Genomic DNA, 24,326 nt, shown 5'->3' on the forward strand with positions numbered 1-24,326 from the left:
GATTGGGGGAATGGATGGAGCTGGGCTGGGATTGGATGGATGGATGGATGGGGCTGGGATCGGGGGAATGGGTTTTGTTTAACCACATCCCTTAAGCCCCCCCCCCACTGCTATGCGTTTGGCTGCGCCCATCTTTTGCCATGGCATGCTACACACACACACCGCAGGTCTTGTCCCTCAAGAATAGAGTTCTTATACTAGGCACAGGCTTCTCCATTAACCTATTTTACATCTTTAGGACATCCTCCGTTCATAGTCTTTCTTTAACTTCTTGAGATCCGCGCTATAGCCGAATGATGGCTACAGCATGGACCTGCTTTGCCGGGACGATGTCTATTGACGTCGTCCCATGCACGAACGGCCTGCGTGCCCCCTGAGGGGCGCGCGCGGCCCGCTCTGTGATCAGCGAGTCTGAGACTCGCCTGATCACAGATCGGTGCAAGGGGTCGATCCCGACCCCTTACCACGTGATCAGCTGTCAGCCAATGACAGCTGATCATGTGATCACAACAGAGCCGGCAATCGGCTATTTTTCCTCCTCGCGCTGACAGCACGAGGAGAAAAAAAAAAGCCGATCACCGGCGAGCTGGGGACAGCTCATCAGTGCCCACCTGCCCCCTGCCAGTGCCACCTGAAATATGGCAAAAAGTGCCACCCATCAGTGCCCACAGTACCACCCATCAGTGCCCACAATCTGCCTTGTGCGCACACACAGTGCTGCACCTCAGTGCCACATATCAGTGCCCATCCGCGCCACCCATCCACACCACCTTATCTGTGCCCATCTTTGCCCATCAGTACTGCCTTATTTGTGCCTATCGGTGCCACCTTATCTGTACCTATTAGTGCCGCCTTAACTGTGCCTATCAGTGCTCACCAGCGCCGCCTCATCAGCGCATTTCAATGAAGGAGAAAAATTACCTGTTTGCAAAATTTTATAACAAACTATTAAACATGATTTTTTATTTTGCATCTTTTTTTGTTTGTTTAGCAAAAAATAAAAGTCCCAGCTGTAATTAAATACCACCAAAAGAAAGCTCTATTTGTGGGAAAAAAATGATAAAAATTTAATTTGGGTACAGTGTTGTATGCCTGCGTAATTGCCATTCAAAGTGCATCAGCGCTGAAAGCTGAAAATTGGTCTGGGCAGGAGGGGGGTTTAAGTGCCCAGTAAGCAAGTGGTTAACAAATGGATCCACACTCAAACTTTTTAATGTTGAAAATTTTTACATGCATTTTGGTAACTTCAAGTTTATATACACTGTGTCTGTCTGTGTGTGTGTGTGTGTGTGTGTGTATATATGTGTATATATCCAAAAGTATTGGGATACCTGCCTTTACACGCACATGAACTTTAATGGCATCCCAGTCTTGGTCTGTAGGGTTCAGAATTGAGTTGGCCCTTGTCTTCTGCACAGGTGCGCAGTCATGTCCAAACTGTTCCCACAAAGTTGGGAGCACAAATTGTCCAAAATGTCTTGGTATGCCGACGCCTTAAGAGTTTCCTTCACTTGAACTAAGGGGCCAAGACCAACCACTGAAAAACAACCCCACGCCATAACCCCCCCTCCATAAAATGATATTTGGACCAGTGCACATAGACATGGATGAGCGAGTTTGGGGTGGAGGAACTTGATTGGCCTGCACAGAATCCTGACCTCAACCCGGTAGAATACCTTTGAAATGACTTAGAAAAACTACAAGCCAGGCCTTCTCGTCCAACATCAATGCCTCACCTCACAAATGTGCTTCTGGAAGAATGGTCAAACATTCCCAGGAACTTGGTTGCTGCTTTAATTTTTTATGCAATTTTTTTTCAAGCCTCTGCGTTTTGGTTTTGGCCAATGTCTTATCTGCTTAGCTGCTCTGACAGTGGAAAAAATACTGAAATTGCATCAGAAGCACATCAAATACATGTGGTTGTTTTTTTGGTGCATTTTCATTGAAGTTTATGGGGCCATAATTTTGAGGACATTTTTTTCCAAAATTGGTGCTGTGCTGCATGTGATTTCCATTGTCTTGGTTCTGTGCAACTCAAGTCGCATATGAAATTGCAGTAGTATGAACCTGGGTTTTATGCTACAACCTTGGCCAAAAATTTCAACTGCGGTTTACAACAAAGGTTTAACTGCTTACTTTTTTGTTTTGATCTCCAAAAAATTGATTGAGGGTGATTGAATGGTGGTGTTAGACGTGTTTGAAGGCATTTGCATAGAGTTTCAAAGTCCCTTCTTGGGGAGGCAAGGAGCTGCAGATGGGGTAGTATTTGGGTCAATACAAGGTCATGAGGTGGGTGGGGGAGGACAGCAGACGTGGTAGAGACATTAATGGAATCTTGTTGGGGAATGATTGAGAGATGTACAGAGCAGGGGCTCCTGGGATCAGAGAATGGTGGTGGGCCTTGGGGGAGCACAGATTTTCTCTTCCCTATTAGCAGAGTCTAGAGTGCTACATAGAAAATGAAGGGGGGGGGGGGGCTAAAAGAATAGAGTGTTGGATTGGGGTTAGGGGGCTGTAAATGAGCACTGCTTTGTTTTGGGTGGGATTCAGTGTTTGCCATTTTATGCGGTTTTTTGTTTTTGTTTACTGTGGTATGCGCTCCAGGAAAAAAAAAAAAACAGTATTTACTGGTACTCATTGGAATGTGTTGTGGTGCCTTTTAAAACCCTTCCATTGACTTGACTTTGGTAAAGAATGTGATGCAGCTCAGGAATGTGCTGGAAGCGGGACCTATTGCAAACTTTGGTATTCACTAATTAACAAAGTGAGTGGACTGGTTTCTGGAAAGTTCTTGTAGTTCTCTGATATATTATTGCATGGCGTTTTACGGCTGAAACAACAACTAATCGATTATGAAAACGGAGTTGTCAACTGTTTTCATAATTGATTAGTTGGTTATTAGATATCAGAAAATACAATGCAGCACACATATTGCTCAGTACACTGTCCATACATGTTTGACTTTTTTATTTATTTATTTTTTTTTTAATCTGGCATGGTGTTCTCAAAATCCATACCAGACCCAAAGTGCCTGTTGTATTTTTTTTTTTCTTTTGATTCAGCTGTCGGCAGGGAAGCCCTCTGACAGCTGATGACTCGTCTGTTAAGGAAGCAATGACCGACTTCTCGGGCCCGCTACTTAACAACCAGCTATTCACTATGCTCTGTGCCCTTATTGGTTAAAGTCTTCAGGTGCATTACTTCAGCCAATCAGGGCCCTAGAATGCACTCTATAACACACAGTGCATTGTGGGGCACTTGACAAACATCCCGCCGAGTTCCCTGCAAGTTTGGGTGTTCGGTGAACGGGCGCTGTTTGAAAATGATGCTCGACCAAAACAGTTTGCCCATCTCTACTGGCCATACACATGGATGTACATGGTCTGTCATGCTGTCTGGTGTGGTTGGCTTGACTTAGAATCTGCCCTGTTGTCTTTTATAAGCAGTTGCCATGTGTTGGGATACACAGCTGATTGGAATATTATCTGGCAGTGTAAGGGTTAGCTGGCAAAGAAGATACAGCAATATGTGGGCCAAGGGCCGTAACCATCACGTGGACTAGCTTCTTCTCTAAACATAAACACTCTGGTCGTCTAATGTTTGGAAGCCTAAACTTTTTTTCCAAGGATAAAAAGTTAGTGTTTAGGCACTTTGATTGGCCAGCCATGGGAGGTCACATGTCCTGCTGGACTGGGCTATTTTGGATTTGTTTCTTCAACACAAAAGCACAATTTTTGTTTTGCAGCAGAACATTTTACCTTTTAGGTAGTGTTCTCTGGGAAGGTATGCACATATGGAGTCCTTGTGGGTAAAGGCAGGCTGCTAGCGATTGCTCCATGCAGTAGGAGTCTGCCAGACCGCATTACTACCAGGGGCTGAGGAACAATCGGCTCTGCACTGTGAGCTGTCCAGTTGCTGAATTTCCCTTTTCTGCTTACATCAGGATTCTTGTCATTTCAGCACTCTTCACTCTCCACTGCAGGTTACTCATTTAAATTCTTGAAATTGTGGTATATTAGTATTTTTAGGTATTTGCAATCCGTAGCAATGTTTTAATGCTGCTTGATACTGGTAAACATGTAAATATTTCACTAAGCATGCTGATGAGATGGAATTTTAAATAGATGGCCACTTTATTAGGTACACCTGTTCAATTGCTTGGTAACACTAATTGCTAATCAGCCAATTGTATGGCAGCAACTCAGATGGGCTGGTCTGAGTATTTCAAAAACTGTTGATCTACTGGGATTATGCACAACCATCTCTAGGGTTTACAGACAGTGGCCCGAAAAAGAGAAAATATCCAGTGCGTGGAAGTTGTGTGGAGGAAAATGCCTTGTTGGTGTCAGAGGAAAATGGGCAGACTGATTCGAAATAATAGGCAACAGTAACTCAAACGCTCGTTCCAACCAAGGTATGCAGAATACCCTCTCTGAACGCACAACACATCAAATCTTGAAGCAGGAGCAGAAGACCACACCAGATGCCACTCCTGTCAGCTAAGAACAGGAAACTGCGGCTACAATCCGCACAAGGTTACCAAGATTGGACAATAGAAGATTGCCCGGTCTGAAGAGTTTCGATTTCAGCTGCAACAGTCAGATGGTAGGGTCAGAATTTGGCATAAACGTGAAAGCATGGATCCATCCTGCCTTGTATCAACAGTTAAGGCTGGTGGTGGTGGTGTGGGGGATATTCATTTAAATGCCACAGCCTACCTGAATGAATGAATGAAATACTTGTATAGCGCACAATGCGAACTTAATCGCCTCTGCCTGAGTATTGTTGCTCACCATGTCCATCCCTTTGTACCCATCTTCTGATGGCTACTTCTAGCAGGATAACGCACCATGTCACAAAGTTCAAATCCTCTCACCACTGGTTTCTTGAACATAACGATGAGGTCAGTGTACTCCAATGGCCTCCACACTCACCAGATCTCATCCAATCGAGCACCTTTGTGATGTGATGGAACAGGAAAGTCGCATCATGGATGCGCAGCCCACAAATCTGTGTGATGATATCATGTGAATATTGACCAAAATCTGTTTCTAACACCTTTGTTGAATCTGTGCCATGAAGAATTAAGTCAGTTCTGAAGGCAAAAGGGGTCCAAACTGGTACTAGCAAGGTGTACCTAGTTAAAGTGGCTGGTGAGTGTATGTTCACACACATTGGCTTAATTTCTGATCCTTTTGTTTCCCTGGAGCACATTCTCACTTCAGGACTTCCTTAACAAAAGGATACAATCTGCCTTCCATTCACTTTTTGTCTCGTTTTGGATAGAGTAGGGCAGAACCCTTGTCTCTTTCCCCTGCCACCCCCCCAGAACCCCAACCCCCCCCCCCTGAGCTCTGTTAGATATTCCCTTTTTCTATATTGAGAGACGTAAAGGGAGATAGCAGATGCATGAAATAAACAATTGCATGCTAATGTCTAAACTCAAGAACAAAAATGTAAGCAATTTCCCCTTACCTGTCCCCCAGTTTTCATATTTCAGGAAAATAAAATTTTCAGCAAGTGCAGAAAATACCTGTTCATCATCCCGGAAATGCAGTGTCCTTGTCACTTCCTGTAAAAATTAACGATATATATCAAATCATCACCTCTGCCTTCAATGCTTTTTTGTAAACTACAGATGAACTATGTGGTTTGTGGGGGAGGGGGGGTGGTGCGCAAATACAGCAATGCAAATTCCAAAACAAAAAGTGACTTCTAATTTAAGCGTAGCTGAAAATTGCACTCAAATTACCTGAATCTGGGTTACATATAACACTGATAATGTGTAACCTCACTAGGTGGACATCCCTGCAGCCTTTACTTTTAGAAACAGGTTGACAGTGACAGTTCCCAAATCTATCCTCGGATTCACTTCCTTGAAATAAGTGGCATTTTGTTAAAGCAGAACTTTACTCTCCATTACCCATTTTTAATCCATATGCTGCTAGCATTAGTAAATACAGGAAGGTAGATTAATAATTATTATTTTTTTTAATTTCTGGCTTCTTGTCCAGGGCAAAATGTCATACATCTCTGGGGTCTTCATGAGTTTTTTTATTTCTTTTACTTGGAGGCGGGGAGGGTCTTTCTCAGCTAAGCACATGCTCCTGTCTGCATGCCTGAGCAAAGGGCAGATGGATTTCAGGGCATGAATGCTACATGAATCACCTGCCCTTACTCAAGATGGTCATGGCTAGGAATGCTAGGGGGTGTTTTTTCTCAACTAAATCAAGCATGGAGATGTGTGAGTTTGTGTTGAATAATAATTAAATAGGTTGTTTTTTTTGTTTGTTGGTGCTTAGATACAGTTAAGTAGTTCTTTAAAAAAGGAAGTAAACCGTGGGATTTGTAACAATATCAAACACCACTTCCCTTATACAATGCACACCAGTGTATATGTGTTTTAGCACGCACTCTGGTGTGAACAAGGCCATAAAGGTAAAACTTTTTTTCTCTTGCGTTCACTGACTGACACAGCTCCTTTTATTCTTGACCATTACAAAAAAACATAACTTTCTAGTTCTGCCCAAGGGGCGGTCCCTTCAGTAACAACCCTTCAGCCTGTTTCCTGCAGCCTCAGGTTTTTTTCTGCCTAGTGAAGGAGAAGGACCTAGGAACCCTGTGGGCCCATCGGTCTGTGGATTTTTTTTTTTCTGCAGAAGTTTGCCTTTTGCGTAAGATTAAGATCCTGTGATCTGCTATCAACATCTGGCTGGGTGACAGGCTGAATACCCTTATCCTTGTAGTCTCCCCAGCCTGGCCAGTGAGCATGTGCAGACCAGAGCTCCGCGCTGGGTCGGCCACGACATGCCCCCCAGGCTCCAGGGGTGGCCGGTGAGCATAATGCCCTGGGGCACACACATGGCCGGGCTACTGATATTTGCATCACAGTGTGTCGGGCCAGCAACCACCTCGCACTCATCAGAGAGTGGGTCTGAGATGCAATGTTCCCCGGGTAGTCAGTACTGGTAATTACAGCTCCCCCTGCCTCGGTGGGGCTGAGCAGCTGGGTATCCCCTGGGAGGTCAATTCGGGGGTCCCTCTCCTCCCTCTCATCTTTCCCTGTCTTCCCCCCCCCCCCCCCCCGGGGGATGCTGCATGGACTGCTGAGCGGTGTGTGTGCGCCACATGGACAGGGGCCTCCTGGGGGGGGCCTCTCACTTTGTGGGGGGGGTGCGCTGAGTGGCTCTGCCCTGGATGTCTGTTGTCTGGAGGTCTGTCTCCCCTGATCACTGTAGCGCTGTTTGCCGCCATTTCCTCTGCCTGTTTTTCACTGTCCCTCTCTGCATACAGTGTTTGGCGGCCATTTTTGGTGTGACCAGGGAGAAGCATGGTCAGTAACCATTTTTCTGTAGTGCGGTGGCCATTTTCCCTGTGATTTTGTACTGGACGCTCGGCGGCCATTTTGTTGTAGCCTAAACATGGTTTTATACCTCAGAGCTGTTCCCTGAGGCTCAGCACAGGTTTTCTTTCACAAGCACCTGGGAGCTGACACAGGCACACCTAGCTGGACAGCGCAGAACTCGGACAGGGTGGTGAGTCCAGCGGTGGGGGCCCATCAGCCTGCAGCAGTTGGGAAGGTGGGACCATCACTGTCCTAAATCCCCAACGGGTGGCAGACAGGGTAGAGTCAGCATGGCTTCAGAAACTGGTGTTTCTTCCCCCGAAATCAAGGCAATTGCAACCGGTTCACCTGCAGACAGTACAGTGTCTCTGAACGCTTGTCAGCGGGGTCCTTGACATGTTCGTTGCCAAGATGGAGGTGGTGCTTGGGAGCAAGGGTGGTAAAAAGTGCTCCCCCCCCCCCCCGCCCCCCCCCCCGTCCTCCGGGGAGAGCTCTGACGCAGACTTGGGCCCCACTGAGGCTGGTGATCCCTGCTCTGTTGTTTCAGATGACTTTGACCAGGACTGATCAGACAGTGAGGATGAGTCCCCGACTGGGTCCGCACGCAATAAAAGTGCTGGTTGGAGCACTTATCACAGCTGTGCGTGATACCCTGAAAATTCAGGACACAGCAGATTCCTCTGCTGAGGTAGTGGTCCCTTTGGGGGGGTCCCGTAAGCCAGCCAGTACACCTAAGGTGTTTCCGTATCTGACTTATTTCGATAAGTTCATATACAGGAATGGGGACGACCGCAACTGACCTTTTTAGGTCCCAAAACGCATGGCTGTGGGTTCCCCCTTGAGGAAAGCCTTCCTAAATAATGGTCAGCTCCTCCGGCCGTGGACCCCCCAGTATCCAGGTTAAATAAAAGTAACCATGATCCCGGTAGAAGAGGTTCCTGTGTTTTAGGACCCCACAGGCAGGAACCGCGGCAGTGGCCCGTTCCTTATTTACGGTGGGGGGTTAGCAATACGACCAGTACTGACCACAGTGCTTGTGTCGCAGACACTTACTGAATGGGCGAAACTTTGCACCACAAAATGGAGAAGCAGCAAGCTACTCCCGTCTGCATGGAACTAGCAAACCAGTTAGTGCACGGTCGTAAGTACGTTGAAACGTGGCTCTGGATACGTTTCCTCTGCTATCCAGGGTTTCAGTGTCAGCAGTGGGCTGAGGCGCCTGATTTGCTGAAAGGCTGGTCTGTGGACCAGGCATTTAAAAAAAAGCTTTGACAGATTTACCCTTCCTTGGTATGTGGCTTTTTGGAGCCTCGTTGGATGACATCATTAAGAATGTCACAGGTGGGAAGAGTACCTCACTCCCACAGGCCAGGAAGACTAAGAAGCCACGCCGCAGGTAAAGGCCCTCATTTTCTGCTCAAGAGGCTTTTCCGTCCATTCGGGACTTCGGCTAGATGCTCTCAGTCCAACAGGACGACCCTTGGGTATGAAAGCATCCCTGGACCCGCAAGCCTGCAAGAAAAGTGCTACTGCACGAAGGTTTGTCCTCGCCCGTCATAAGGGGGAGGGGGGTTCGCCTTCGGGAGTTTGCAGCCTGGTGGGCCTCTCAGCTATCTGGCCAATGGGTCTGCAAACTGATTTCCTTGGCTACAAGATAGAGTTCCTCTCTTGGCCAAAAAACAGATCTTCCCTTCCAGCATACCCTTACTCCCGGCTCACTGGGAGGCCCCATGGGGGCAGTATGGGACCTGCTAAACCTCAGTGTGATAGCGTCTGTTCCGGTGTCGGAAAGTTTCCAGGGGTTCTACTCCAATCTGTTTGGAGTCCCCAAAGAAGGAAGGGGTACATCCAATCTTGGACCTAAAAAGCCTCAATTGCTTTAAGTACAGCTGCTCAGTGTGGAATCGGTTCGCTCAGTTGTCGCTGCACTCCATCAGGGTGACTGCCTGGCGTCTTTGGACATCCAGGATGCATACATGCACATACCCATATGCTTCAGGCATCAGAGGGTTCTGCGAAATGCATTTGGGGAAGCCCACTATCAGTTTGTGGCTCCCCCTTTTTGGCTTGGCTTCAGCACCCTGAGTCCTTACCAAGGTATTGACTTCAATTTTGGCGTTGACAACGCGGGATCACAATCGTAAGTTACCAGGATGACCTCCTTCTGAGAGCAGCTTCTGCCTCAGAATTAAAGGAGGATGTGGCGATCACCATGCAAACCCTGCAGGTATTTGGGTGGCTGTTGAACCTAAAAAGTTGATGTTCATACCGATTCAGCACTTAAGAGCCTAGGCTTATTGCTGGACTCAATGGAAGCGAGCATTTTCTCCCTTCAGAAAAACTGCAGACTCTCAGAGCCATGGTAAAACTATCGCTGAACCGCAGGTGGTCGCCGCTGCATTTCTGCATGCGAGTTCTGGGCCTCATGGTGACCTCCTCCTTCGAGGCGGAACCGTACGCCCACTTTCCAACAGAGTTTAGCAGAAGGAGATATTGACACAATGGGACATATCTCTGTTATCTCTGGATCAGCAGATTCGGGTGAGCCAGTCATCTGGGCTGTGATAACAAGACGCCAGCCTGACCGGCTGGGGTGGAGTACTGGGAGTACAGTCGACCCAGGGTCTCTGGTCGCGTGAGGAACACAAGTTGCCGATTTAATATGCTCGAACTCCAAGCGATCAGGCTTGCCTCTTCACATAGTCTGAGACTATGAGGGTGTACGATCAAGATCCAGCCAGACAATGCCACAGCGGTGGCATATGTCAACCATCAAGGAGGAACAAGTGGCTTGGCTGCAGCACGGGAGGTCACTCATCCTTCAGTGGACAGATCAACAGGTACCAGCTTTGTCGGCCATTACATCCCTGGAGGAAGAAACTGGCAGGCGGACTACCTAAGTTGCCAGATGCTGGGCCCATGTGAATGCGCATTGCATCCAGACATGTTCTGGCTATTGTGCCTGCGGTGGGGCACACCAGATGTGGATCCAGGATCAGCACTCCTTGGACAGACACGTCAATCGCGCTGGTGGCTCCATGGGATCAGTACCGGCTGATCGACTTTCCTCCGCAAAAGCTACTACCATGTCTGATCCGCAGAGTGGAGGCCGAGGGGGTTCCAGTCATACTAATACCCTGGATTGGCCTTGGCATCCCTGACGAGCCGACCTAGTACGTCTGGTTGCAAAGGCTCCCTGGTGACTGCTGTTGCGAGAGGACCTTCTGTGTCGAGGCCCGATTCTCCATCTTGTTTTACAATAGCTGGTTTTAACGGCACGGCTGTTGAGAGTCAGATGCTAAGATACCGAGGCCAATTGGACTCGGTGATCTCAACTATGTTGAAAGCACTGAAATCTTCTTCTCGGAAGATATACCGTCGTACCTGGAAGGCATACATCTCTGTGTGAGGAGACAGGATGGCACCCATGCACCTATTCGGTTTCCAGGATCCTGCTGTTTCTACAGCGAGGAGTAGACCAGACATTTGTTTCAAGCACCATTAGGGGACAAATATCAGCCTTGGCTGTCTTTTTTTTTTATTTTTTATTTATTTATTTTTTTCAGTGACCCCTGGCGTCTTACTTTCTAGTGAGTACTGTTGTTCAGAGGGTCCGACTTGTAGTTCCTCCGGTGCATCCACTGTTACCCCATGGGATCTGAACCTGGTGTTATAGACGCTTCAGAAACCGCTGTTTGAGAACATCAGAGGAATTCCCTTGTTGACGCTTTCTTAGAAAAGGGGTCTTTCTAGTGGCCATTACATCAGCCAGGAGGGTTTCGGAACTGGCGGCCTTGTCTTACAAGTCGCCCTATATGGTTAACCATAAGGATAAGGTGGTGTTGCGTTTGCAACCTTTTCTGCCGAAGGTGGTTTCGGCGTTCCACATCAATGATGATATTGTGTTATCTCTGTGTCCTAAACCGACACATCCTAAGACGTGGCCCTTTATTCCCTTGACGTGATCAGGGCTATAAGGATATATTTGTCTGCTACGGCTCCCCTGCGGGAGTTAGATCTCTGTTCGTTTCGGTAGCTGGTCCGAAAAAGAGGTATGGCGGTCTAGTCGATAACCATTTCCACTGGGTCAGACAGATTTGGTACAGGCCTACGCCTTGAAGGGGCAGGTGCCCCCCTTTCCTGCCATGGCCCATTCCACCAGTACAATTGGGGCCTCTCGGGCTTCCGACATATAATCTCAGTCACTCTGGTGTTCTGGCGGCGATTTAGTTGTCCGTTCACACTTTTATCAAATTCTACTAAGTGGATGTAAACACATCTTCTGTCTGCTTGGCCGCAAGTTTTTTCTACAGAGTGGATGTAAGCACTTCACCTAATGCCTGCTTGGCTGCAAGTTTTTTCTACAGAGTGGATGTAAGCGCATCATCTGTCTGGTTGGCCGCAAGTTTGCGGGGGCGGCCGTGTAATGTTGCAATCCTGCACTACTTTTTCTGTTTTAAAGAAAATGCAGTTACTTCTGAGTATAATGCACTGTTGCACTGTTACCGCAAGTTCTGATGTGGTCAGATAAGGTAGTGACTCCCTTGTTAGGGAGCACTTCTGATCGTGGATGAAGTTCTTTTATGCTTTTTCCCACCCCTCATTATGATACTGCTTGGGGACATCCCAATGGTCTAGAATAAAGGAGCTGTGTCAGTCAGCGAACGTAAGAGAAAATAGGATTTTTGTATTCACCGTAAAATCCTTTTCTCTCTAGTTCACTGACTAACACAGCACCCTCCCCTCTTATTGTTTTACGTTCTACTGCTTGTTGACGTACTGAAGCTGCAGGAAGCAAGCTGGAGGGTTGTTACTGAAGGGACCGCCCCTTGGGCGCAACTAGAAAGTTCTGTTTTTTTGTACATGTTAGCATGTTCTGTCTAGTCCTCTCCTGAAGGTGGCGCAACAACCCAATGGTCAAGAATAAAGGAGCTGTATAAGTTGGTGAACTACAGAGAAAATGATTTTATGGTGAGTACAAAATCCTATTTGTTTCGTTTTTGATAGAGTGCAGAGGGATTACAATACTTCGTTTTTAGTGCTGTCTGTCCCTGTTGAGGAGATTCTACCTCTCTATTTGTCCTGTTTACCATTGTCATTGGAAGTTAAAAGATAATTCAAATTTTTGAGTTATCCCCAGAAAAGTAAGAGAGGAAATTTTCTAATGGGGACACCAGTTCTGATGAACTCCCTTAAAGGAATTGTAAAGTCAGAAGGTTTTTAATCTTAATGCATTCTATGCATTAAAGTGGCGTTCCACTGAGAAATTGAACTTCCGCTGATTGAATCCACCGCCTGCTGTCTTCTGGGAGACGCACAGGTCCCAGAAGACAGCAGGGACCTTTCAGATCATGCATACGCAGTAGGAAACAGGCTGTGAAGCCGCAAGGCTACCTTTTAGGAAGGATGCTGGTGCCTGCATCCGGAGCTGAGGAAGGGGTTGGCTTCGGGTGAGGACATCGTGGGCTCCCTGGACAGGTAAGTGTCCTTATATTAAAAGTCAGCAGCTGCAGTATTTGTAGCTGCTGACGTTAAAAAAAAAAATATATATATTTCCCAGGCGGAACTCCACTTTAAGATAAAAAACCTTTTTGCAGCAGTTGCGCCATTGGCTCCCGCTGCAGTCAGTCAGTCAAAGGTCACAGCTCCATGTCTGAATGGACACACAGAGCTGTGACTCGGCTCGGGTGCCCCCATAGCAAGCTGTTTGCTGTGGGGACACCCAACAGGAGGGAGGGGCCAGGAGAGCCAAAGAGGAGGATCTGAGCTGCTCCGTGAAAATCCACTTCACAGAGGAGATAAGTATAACATGTTATTTTTAATTTTAAAAAAGGACGAGACTTTACCTGTAATTTGCAGGGATTTCCTTTCACTTCTTGTTTAGCTATGGGACAGGAAGTGAAGGTAAATCTCCACCTTGGTACACAGATGGCGAGGAAAAATAAATCTGATGGGTTATAACCCTCCCTTACTCTATCCAAAATGGGGGGGGGGGGGGGGGGAACTGTTGCCTGTTCTACTTTAATCCCTTTTGCAAATATGAAAGAAAATGTGACGAGGACTTCTGTCAAAGGAAAGAAAAACAGACGCACTTTAAAATTCATGCTGTTTTCAAATCACTTTTCCTGCTGTTACTCAGTAGTCCAAGTCGCAGACTCGAGTACCATTTTCATTGTTTGGGGGGGAAGACAATTTTTGTGTTTGGTGTGAAGAGCCATTAAATGAGCTAAACAAAATCGCAGTATGTGTGATTTCTGGACTCTGTCGGAGCTCCAGCTCTTTGAATTATGTTGTAGTTATCTGACAAGAATAGGAGCCCAGTCTCCAGCATGTCTGCTCTGCGCTCCATGTGACTTCCATTCAGTCTGGTACATGGTTAATGAGCGTCGGAAATGGTTTTGTGTACTGTTGCTGAACTGAGAAGTGACCATAGAGAAATATCTGGACTGCAGGGCTGTGTACCGCGTTCCTTGTGCTTGGTTTTATGACCATTAAAATGATGTGTTGATCTAAGCGAGGGCCCGTGTAGGTTTTGTCTTCAATTACTTTTTGTATCGTTATGATGTGTGCGTCTATTCCATAATGACTAAATACTGGGGAATTGGCTGGCGCTGTACAATAAGTAAGAGATAATCATGTTAGTCAGTCATTGGCCAAGAAAGTCCTTGGACAGGCAACACTTCTCTAATTAAAGTACCTCATTCCTGCTGATTAGATCTATATTAGCCGGGCACAAACAGCAGAGTCACAAGCTTCCAGCTCTCTTTAGGTTTTTGTTATAGTTGATTATTTAGAGCAGGATGGATTTGAGTTAAAGTTTATTTAAATCATAATTTAAATCTCTAGTAAAAAGGCTTGGTTTAAATCATAATTTTTAAAGAGCAACTGTCAACTGTCTCGGGGCAGCTCCTCCTCTGACCCGCCGACAGTCCCATTCGCTTTAATTGGACGGCAGTGACGCAACAAGGTGAGGGACGTGGTGGTAGCAGGTGAGTGGATGCCCGCTAACAGGCGCTGCCACCATGGATCTGAAATGACAGGTGCTCTTTAAATGTAAGGACTCATTCTTCCTGGTAGTTAGAATATTTAATATTTGCAAACAAAATTAAGTGTTTCCTATTTAGAATAATAAGCTGTCAGCTTGATAAAACAGCGATATCCAAAATGATTCAATCATACAGTTTGTAGTGTACATAGATTATCAAAACAATGGTATAAAGGAATATTCCTGAACTTTTTTTTTTTTTATCTCATACTTACTATGTGAAATTGTGTGAATGCATCAATGCAGTGCATGTTATCTCAATTTGGATTCATTAAATGAGTTTACCAAAAATTTTAATATTGCAGAATATATTGTCTCATGCTACATAACTAAGCTACGTTTCGTGCTGAATAAACTAAATTATTATTGTATCCTAAATGGGAAAACTAACTTTAGATTTTTACTCAAAAAGCATTTTAAATTCCAAAAATCCAATTGAAATAAATAAATTTTATAAAAATCAAAAAAATCCAATTGGAAAAAAAAAAAACACAATTTTTTTTTTTTTCCCTTATCGATTTTTATTCAACCTGATTTAATGCAGAACTAAACCGTCTCATCATGTACAGACCATTTTCCATCTTGGCCTCTGTTTGACCTGCAGTTGCCATGGTGCTGCACAAATGATTAGCTATGAAATCCGCCATTTGATGGCTTGACCGTTCAACTGAGGGCAAAAGCAACTGTGACCGATATTGCTGTCGGCTTGCCTTCAATTTAAGTGTTTGGGGAAACCGTTAACGTGATGGGTTGAGTTCTACTTTAAAGTGGGTCTAAACCTTTGCCACCACTTTTACTATACATGTATAGTTCAATCATTCCTATTTGAAAAAGAAGTGTAGGGTTGGAATATGGCTAGGAAGGGGGGGGATTGGCAAATTTACAGATGACCACTAAGAGCAGTCACTGAAATCATAGCCCAGTGATATCCGAGCATAGTTAGTGTTACTAAACCCAGGACCCTGCATTCACTATATCTGGTCTCCCACAGTACACAGAACATGGGAATGCAATCGTTTTAGTAATATAAACTTCTAAATGCCCTTTCTCATCAGCGGTTAGAGCAGTCTTGTGACTTCTATCATTGTCCAGCAGAGCACTGGTTAACACATGCACGCTCCCAAGGAAAAAAAAAAAACTGTAGCAATAAACACCAAACTGAGCATTTGCAGCTTGCCTCCAAGGCTCTGTTCTATCATAAGATAGTTTTGGGACAGTGGAAGGAGGAGGATCAGAGAAGACTGGATCAAACAGCCTTTTAATGCAGTGCAGAGGGTTACTCTGATTTCGGGTATATCCCATATGTTATATGGGGCGCACACACGGGAGTATCTGCGAGTGCCGGGTCCTCCAGAGGAACCAACGGATCATGGTAAATGGCCACTGACAGCGGCTGTTTACCATGTGATCACTCCGTAAAATGATGGAGCAATTGCTTGTAAACAAACCAATTCTCTTTCCCCTCTCTGTACCGATCAGTACAGTGAGAGGGGAGAGATCGGGTGCAGCAGCACTGGGCTGGATCTGTAGTGCCCACAGCACTGCTCTGTGACAATTCGGGGACTCCTCCATCTGTCCATGCTCAGCTATCCCATTTATAATCGGCAATATTCATCCATCCATACTCAGCCATACCCAGTCATCCATCCATACTCGGTAATATCCATCCATCCATCCATCTATGCTCAGCCATCCATTCATACTCGGCAATATCCATCCATGCTCAGCCATCCCATCCACCCCCAGCCGTACAGAGTCATACTCTTCCATCCCCATCCATGGTTCATCCATCCCCATTCATACCACATCAGTTCTCATCCATGCAACAACAGTGCCTCACAAAAGTGTAATAGGTAGTCAAATTAGATTTGAAATGTATGCCCCTAGAACACCTGATGCTACTCCCTGCATGTTGGTCCTCTCTATGTAGCAAGGCTGTAGAAGTCTCACACATGTGGTATCGTTATACTCGGGAGGAGAAGGACAATCTATTTTGGGGTGTAATTTTTGGTATGTACATGCTATGTGTTAGAAATATTGTATATATGGACAACTTTGTGTAAAAAAAAAAAAAAAAAATTGTTCAAAAGACTCATGACTCATAGATTATATGTTTAGGTGTTTTGTCTCCAAAATGGGTTGTTTTATGGGCCGTTTCCATTGTCCTGGTGCTCCAGGGCCGTCAAAAGTGCAAGAGGTAGTCAAGAAATGAGATGTGTAATTTATGCTCCTAGACCACCTGAAGGTGCTCCCTGCATGTATGTGGACAGGCTGTGTAAAAGTCTCACATATGTGTTATCGCCATACTCAGGAGGAGTAGTAGAATGTATTTTAGGGTGTAATTTGTGCTATGCATGTGCTGTGTAAGGAAAAAAAAGAAGAAAAATCTTGATATTTTTTTTTTTGCAAAGAATTGTGGGGAAAAATTACATTACTTCAAAAAACTCACTATGCCATTAACTAAATACCTTGGAATGTCTACTTTCCAAAAATGGGTCATTTGGGGGGTATTTGTACTTTCCTGGCTTGTTTAGGGTCTCGAATTTTAGGTTTTTTTTTTGTTTGTTTTTTTTCTTTTTATAGTGCAAAAAATAATAATAAAAAAAAACAGTGATGATTAAATACCACCAAAAGAAAGCTCTATTTGTGTGAAAAAAAAGGACAAAAATGTCATATAGGTACAGTGTTGCATGACCAAGTAATTGTCATACAAAATGTGAGAGCACCGAAAGCTGAAAATTGGTCTGGTTAGGAAGGGGGTTTAAGGGTCCAGTGGGTAAGTGGTTATTATGAGACTGCCCTTGCACAATGTCCTTCAGCATGGAAGAATTTTAGAATGTAGGCTGGTGTGATGTCTATATTTTTGTTTGCAATCACTCCACAACACTTTGTCACATATCTGACCACATTTGAAGAGAAGTTCAGATTTGTTTTATTGTATTTTTATTTTGTGTATGTGTGTATTTTTCTCTAATTTACTCATTAAACCTGTTTTTGTTTCTTTTCAGCAAATTCCAGATGTATCGCCGACTGGTCGCTACACAACCCTCGTTCCACTGCTCTTCATTTTAGCCGTAGCTGCAGTAAAGGAAATCATAGAGGATGTTGTAAGTATGCTATTGTCAGTTAAATATCTTTTACTTGATCATTTTTTGCTTTTATGAATTAATTTTCCCACAATAAACATTTTAGGTTTTTAAAGAGGACCTTTACTGTGGAAGCTATGCTAAAAAATAGAGTACAAAGGACCAATATTGCCCTCCGGGCTCCCTGCAGCTTATCTTTTTCCCATTTTACAGATTTTTACCATGCTTGCTTTTGCACAGTCTCCATGGGGTGGCAGCCATCTTGGTAGACAGGTAGGGCTTCTGCTGCCACCCTGATGACTGGTTGAGGAATATTCAAGAAGCATCAAAAAAGTTGCATGAACGGCAGGACAGTTTAAGTATAAGCAGGAAGAGCCTTGCACTATAGGTCCTCGTGTACAGCTTCCTCTGCAGCAAGAGGAATAATCAGCAGCACTGTGTAGTGAGATGAGCAGCTACAGGCAGCCGTGCCTTAGATACTCACTGCAAATATACAGCTAAGAAGCTCAAGGCAGAAGACACATTGATTTTTCAGGAAGAATTCAAGAAAGAAGGAACTTTTTTTAGGCTCCTGCTTAGGAAAAAATAACCTGTCTCGTTCTCTATATGATGGAAAATCTTCACGATTTAGCTTTATATCAACTTTAATAGGAGCTTGGTATTTTGTTTTCACAAAGGGGATTAATGCTACCTGTAAATGGCTCAGCGAAAGTAAGCATTTCTCTTAATTTTAAGCATTTCTTTGCGATCATGTCAGATGTACTTGAGTGATAATTGGCCCCTTGGGTAACCTGGGCATCATTCGAGAGGCTGTGCCCAAAGGTCTAGTCCCCAGTATTGCCTATGGTCTCTCTGCAGCTTATCTTTCCCCAACACGGACTTAGGCCTCTTGCACATGGGAGTAAAAAAATGCCACGTTTTTTTTTTTACTTCAAGTCATGACACAGGAAGTAGTTGACCAGCTGAGGGTAGATGATGCAGGGTGTGTGCTAATGCGATCAGCAGGTCTGTCTAGGAATTAAGGCAGAAGTAATGAAGCAATGTTTTCAAACAACCATGAGAACAGTGAGGTACAATGCTTGAGTAGAATAAAGGGAAAACTTTTTTGCAAAATAAGTATTTTAATTATTGGTACATAGAGGAGGTGAAATTTTAGAGGGAAGAAAAGGATGGCAAAATGCTGATATAACTTCCTGTTTGAACAGGAAGTGTAAGGGAGTGTTATCTGATGCCAGCTGAATATTGATTGTGCGAGAGTGTGGGGCATCACATTCTTTCTACTCTGGATAAAAATGACAGGATAAAAATGATTGGTATGAACATTAACCTTTTCTTCCCCCAATGTTATGTAATTTTGTAATGGCTGTAGCTATTATCAGGTTTGAATCGGACAGTTTTAGTATTTCAGCTTGTCGAGGAAATCATTGTCATTATAGTGTTGAGTATGGGTGAAAGACTGAAGTTAACGTTCCGACAGTGTGTTCAGTCAGCTGTAGCATGTTTGCACTAATAAGCGTAAATGGCCACATTTTTTACTAATTTGCAAAGTGTTTCTGTGTATACATACAGTGCAACTGGAAAGTATTCACAGCACTTCACTTTTTCCGCATTTTGTTATGTTACAGCCTTATTCCAAAATGGATTCAATTCATTATTTTCCTCAAAATTCTACAAACCGTACCTGTTAATGACAACGTGAACAAAAGTTTGTTTGAAATCTTTCACACGAACTTAAAATGGAAGTAAACCCTTCCAAACAACTTTGACCTACAGGTAAGCCTAGATTAAGGCTTACCTGTAGGTCCAAGTAATATCTCCTAAACCTATATGGTTTAGGAGATATTTGCCCGAAAATGGGCACCGCTGTCTACGGCGCATGCGCCGTAGACAGCGGCGCGCAGGCGCACTAAATGCGGCAAGTCCAAGAATGGATTTGCCAAATTTGTCTACTCCCGTGCGCATGCGCGGGAGTGACGTCATCGCGGCTCCGGCGAATGGCAGCGTCGGAGCTCCGAGACGCGACTCCCGTGCGCATGCGCGGGAGTGACGTCATCGCGGCTTCTCCGCTGTCATTCGTCGGAGCTGCGAGAGACGCCACAACCAAGATGGATGCGGCGGACTACAGGTGACAGCGGCGACTTCGCTGGCTCCTGTGTCAGGTAAGTGACACATAATGAGCTACTATGCGATGCATAGTAGTCCATTATGCTTTACCTTTGCAGGGAAAAAAAGAGGAAGTAAACCCATTAGGGTTTACTTCCTCTTTAAGTATTCACAGCCTTTGCCATGACACTCAACTGAGCACTGTTACATACTGATTCCACTGATCATCCTTGAGATGTTTCTACAACTTGATTGGAGTCCACCTTTGATAAATTCAGTTGATTGGTAGGGATGGGCCGAATCGGTTCGGTTCGCACCAGAAGTTTTAAAAACTGCCATTCTTTCGGGAGCAGTGATTTTAATAATGCTTAAAGTGAAACCATAAAAGTGAAATATTCCTTTAAATTTCGTACGGGGCGGGGCAGGCGCATTTTTCCCATGTTTAGAACAGTCTGTGCACAGTGACATTTCTAAAGGGAAAAAAAAAGTAATTTAAAAGTACTCACGGCTATAATGAATTGTCGGTCCTGGCAATACAGATAAAAGTAATTGGAAAAAAATGGCATGGGATTCCCCCAGTCCATTAACAGGGCCTTTGGGTCTGGTATGAATATTAAGGGGAACCCCGAACCAAAATGTAAAAAAAAAAATAAAAAAATTTGTGGGGGACCCCCAAAAATCCATACCAGACCCTTATCTGAGCACGCAACCTGGCAGACAGCAGGAAATGAGGATGGGATGAGAGAGTGCCCCCCCCCCCCCCTGAACTTTACCAGGCCATATGCCCTCAACATGGGGAGGATGCTTTGGGGTAGCCCCCCCAAAGCACCTTGTCCCCATGTTGATGGGGGCAAGGGCCTGCGGGTGGGGGGCTTATCGGAATCTGGAAGCCCCCTTTAACAAGGAGACCCCCAGATCCCGGCCTCCCCCCTGTGTGAAATAACTGGGTACAAATTTACCCCTACCATTTCACAAAAAGTGTCAAAATGTTACAAAAGACCAGACACAACTTATGGGCGGCATCCGTCGTATGACCCCTCCTCGCAGGTGACCATTCTTTAACCCGGCCCTGCCCCCCTCTGGTGCCCTGCGAAAGCCATGGGGAGGTCCCCGTGCTTCCGAGTGGTGCGGGGTCACCCGGGAAGGTCATCGCGTGGCCCCGCTCTCAGTTATAAAAGAACCATCACCTGCGAGGACGTGTCATACGGCGGGTGCCTCACATGGAGGCGGGTCGGTTGCAGCTTTGTCTTTTCTTTTGTTTTTTTCGGTCCGGCGAGCGAGAGAAGATGACTGGACATTGTGGTGCATTTTTATTTTTTAATGAATGACTTTTCCCAAGTTGTATCTTGTCTTTCTGTACCATTTTGACACACTTTTTGTGAAATGGGTGGGGGTACATTTGTACCCTGTTACCATTTCACACGGGGGGGAGGCCCGGATCTTTAACTTTGTTAAAGGGGGCTTCCAGATTCAGATAAGCCCCTGCCCGCAGACCCCCACAACCACCGGGCAAGGGTTGTGGGGACGAGGCACTTGTCCCCATCAACATGGGGACAAGGTGCTTGGGGGTCTACCCCAAAGCACTCTCCCATGTTGAGGACATGTGGCCTGGTACGGTTCAGGAGGTGGGGGCGCTCTCTTGTCTCGTTTCACCCCACCCCCTTTTTAAGTGTTCTCCCAGGTTTCATAAGGGTAAGGGTCTGGTATGGATTTTGAGGGGGACCCCTGTGCCATTTTTTTTTTGGTGCGAGGTTCCCCTTAATATCCATACCAGACCTGAAGGGCCTGGTATGGAATTTTAGGGGGACCCCCATGCAATTTAAAAATTTGGGTTCGGGGTTCCCCTTAATATTCATACCAGACCCAAAGGGCCTGGTAATAGACTGGGGGAATCCCATGCCCTTTTTTTTTTTTTTTTTTTCCAATGACTTTTATCTGTATTGCCGGGACCAACAATTCATTATGGCCACGAGTACTTTTGAATTACTTTTTTCCTTTAGAAATGCCATTTTGTGCAGGGACCTTTCTAAACATGGGAAAAATGCGCCACTTTACAGGCATACTATAGACACCCCCCAGGTACAAAATTTTAAAGGAATATTTCACTTTCATTGTTTCACTTTAAGCATTATTAAAATCCCTGCTCCCGAAAAAACTGCAGTTTTTAAAACTTTTTTTTTTTTGCATTGATAAATGTCTCCTGGGACAGGACCCAGATCCCCAAACAATTTTTATGACAATAACTTTCATATAAGCCTTTAAAATTAACACTTTAGATTTTTCATGTTAATGTCCCATAGACTTTAACGGTGTTCTGGTGGCTTTTCGAATTTGCCCCAAACACCGCATATTATTCGGTGTTCTGTAGAACACCTAAACAACCAAAGTTCGGCTTGAACTTATGCTTGGGCCAAACCGTTCGCCCATCCCTATGATTGGACATGATTTGGAAAGGCACACATCTGTCTATATAAGGTCGCAGTGCTTGTCAGAGCACAAACCAAGCCATGAAGTCCAAGGAAAATGTCTGTAGACCTCCAAGACGGGATTGTATTGAAGCACAGATCTGGGGAAGGGTACAGATAAATTTCTGCAGCATTGAAGGTAAATGGAAAAAGTTTTGGAACCACCAGAACTCTTCTAGGGGAGAAGGGCCTTGGTCAAGGAGGTGACCAATAACCCAGCATTTCTCTGGAGAGAGGAGAACCTTCCAGAATAACAACCATCTCTGCAGCACTCCACCTTTCAGGCATGTATGGTAAAGTGGCCAGACGGAAACCACTCCTCAGTAAAAGGCATGTGACGGCCTGTCTGGAGTTTGCCAAAGGGTACTTGAAGGACTCTTAGACCATGAGAAACAAAATTATCTGGTCTAATGAATCAGAGATTGAACTCTTTGGCCTAAATGGCAAGTATCATGTGTGGTGGGAAACCAGGCACCGCTCATCACCTGGCCAATACCATCCGTTCAGTAAAGCACGGTGGTGGCAGCATCATGCTTTGGTGTTTTCGTTTTTAGCAGCAGGAACTGGGAGACTAGTTAGGATCAAGGGAAAGAGGAATGCAGCAATGTACAGAGACATTATTGATGAAAACTTGCTCCAGAGGGCTCTGGACCTCAGACTGGGGTGACGATTCATCTTCCAACAGGAAGCACACAGCCAAGATAACAAAGGAGTGGCTACGGAACAACTTTGTGAATGTCATTGAGTGGCTCAGCCAGAGCCCAGGCCTGAACCTGATTTAAACCTCTCTGGAAATGGCTGTGCGCCGACGCTCCCCATCCAACCGGATGGTTCTTGAGAGGTCCTGCAAAGAAGAATGGGAGAAACTGCCCAAAAATAGGTGTGCCAAACCTGTAGCATCATACTCCAAAAGACTTGAGGCTGTAATTGGTGGCAAAGGTGCTTCAACAAAGTATTGAGCAAAGGCTGTTTAATACTTATGTATATTATTTTTTTAAATAAATTTGCAAAGATTTCAAACAAATTTTCACGTTGTCATTATAGGGCAGGGATGTCCAAACTTTTTTCAAAGAGGGCCAGATTTGATGAACTGAACATGCGCGAGGGCCGACAATTTTGCCTGACATTCTTTGAATCATTGAAATTCGGTCTAAGCGTGTCCATCCGAGCACTAATACACGGCCCAACAAGAATTCTCTTGCCTTTGTGGCTGTGTGTGGTGAATAGATTAACTCAAGTGTATTATTTGGATACACCATATTTATTGACGTATAACACGCACCTTCACTTTAAGGAGGGAAGCTTCAGGGAAAAAAAACTTAAAATTTTAAATAAAGAACTGTGAAGCAAAACAAGGGTCAGTGTCTATCTGCAGACCCACAATTGCTAGGAATGCAGCGCCCACCATTGCCAGGGAATTCACCCACCATTGCCAGGGAATTCACCCACCATTGCCAGGGAATTCACCCACCATTGCCAGGGAATTCACCCACCATTGCCAGGGAATTCACCCACCATTGCCGGGAATGCAGCCACCATTGCCAGGAATGCACCCGCCATTGCCAGGAATGCACCCGCCATTGCCAGGAATGCACCCGCCATTGCCAGGGATTCACCCGCCAATGCCAGGAATTCACTCACCATTGCCGGGAATGCAGCCACCATTGCCGGGAATGCAGCCACCATTGCCGGGAATGCAGCCACCATTGCCGGGGATTCACCCACCATTGCCGGGGATTCACCCACCATTGCCGGGGATTCACCCACCATTGCCGGGAATGCAGCCACCATTGCCGGGAATGCAGCCACCATTGCCGGGAATGCAGCCACCATTGCCGGGAATGCAGCCACCATTGCCGGGAATGCAGCCACCATTGCCGGGAATGCAGCCACCATTGCCAGGGATTCACCTGCCATTGCTGGGAATGCTGCCACCATTGCCAGGTATTTCACCCACCATTGCCAGGAATTTCACCCACCATTGCCGGGAATGCTGCCACCATTGCCGGGAATGCTGCCGCCATTGCCGGGAATGCTGCCGCCATTGCCGGGAATGCTGCCGCCATTGCCGGGAATGCTGCCGCCATTGCCGGGAATGCTGCCGCCATTGCCGGGAATGCTCCCGCCATTGCCGGGAATGCTGCCGCCATTGCCGGGAATGCTGCCGCCATTGCCGGGAATGCTGCCGCCATTGCCGGGTATTTCACCCGCCATTGCCGGGTATTTCACCCGCCATTGCCGGGGATTCACCCTCCATTGCCGGGGATTCACCCTCCATTGCC

At 45.6% G+C, this 24,326-nt stretch overlaps 1 protein-coding gene across 6 annotated transcripts in view; it reads left to right on the plus strand.

The window, feature by feature from the left end:
* ATP8A1 (ATPase phospholipid transporting 8A1) overlaps positions 1 to 24,326 on the plus strand; it is a 376,828-nt gene that overhangs the window by 107,055 nt on the left and 245,447 nt on the right. For 5 of the 6 annotated variants that reach the window (XM_077477552.1, XM_077477551.1, XM_077477556.1 and 2 more), the window contains exon 5: positions 17,399 to 17,497. In XM_077477552.1, coding sequence (XP_077333678.1) covers positions 17,399 to 17,497 — 99 coding nt within the window. Of the gene's footprint in view, positions 1 to 17,398; positions 17,498 to 24,326 lie in introns of those variants that run through there. The other variant, XM_077477557.1, reaches the window with a different exon arrangement.

Source organism: Lithobates pipiens, unplaced genomic scaffold, assembly GCF_037356315.1.
Source record: "Lithobates pipiens isolate NorthernLeopardFrog02 unplaced genomic scaffold, aLitPip1_a1.2 Scaffold_13, whole genome shotgun sequence".
Taxonomy (NCBI): Eukaryota; Metazoa; Chordata; class Amphibia; order Anura; family Ranidae; genus Lithobates; species Lithobates pipiens.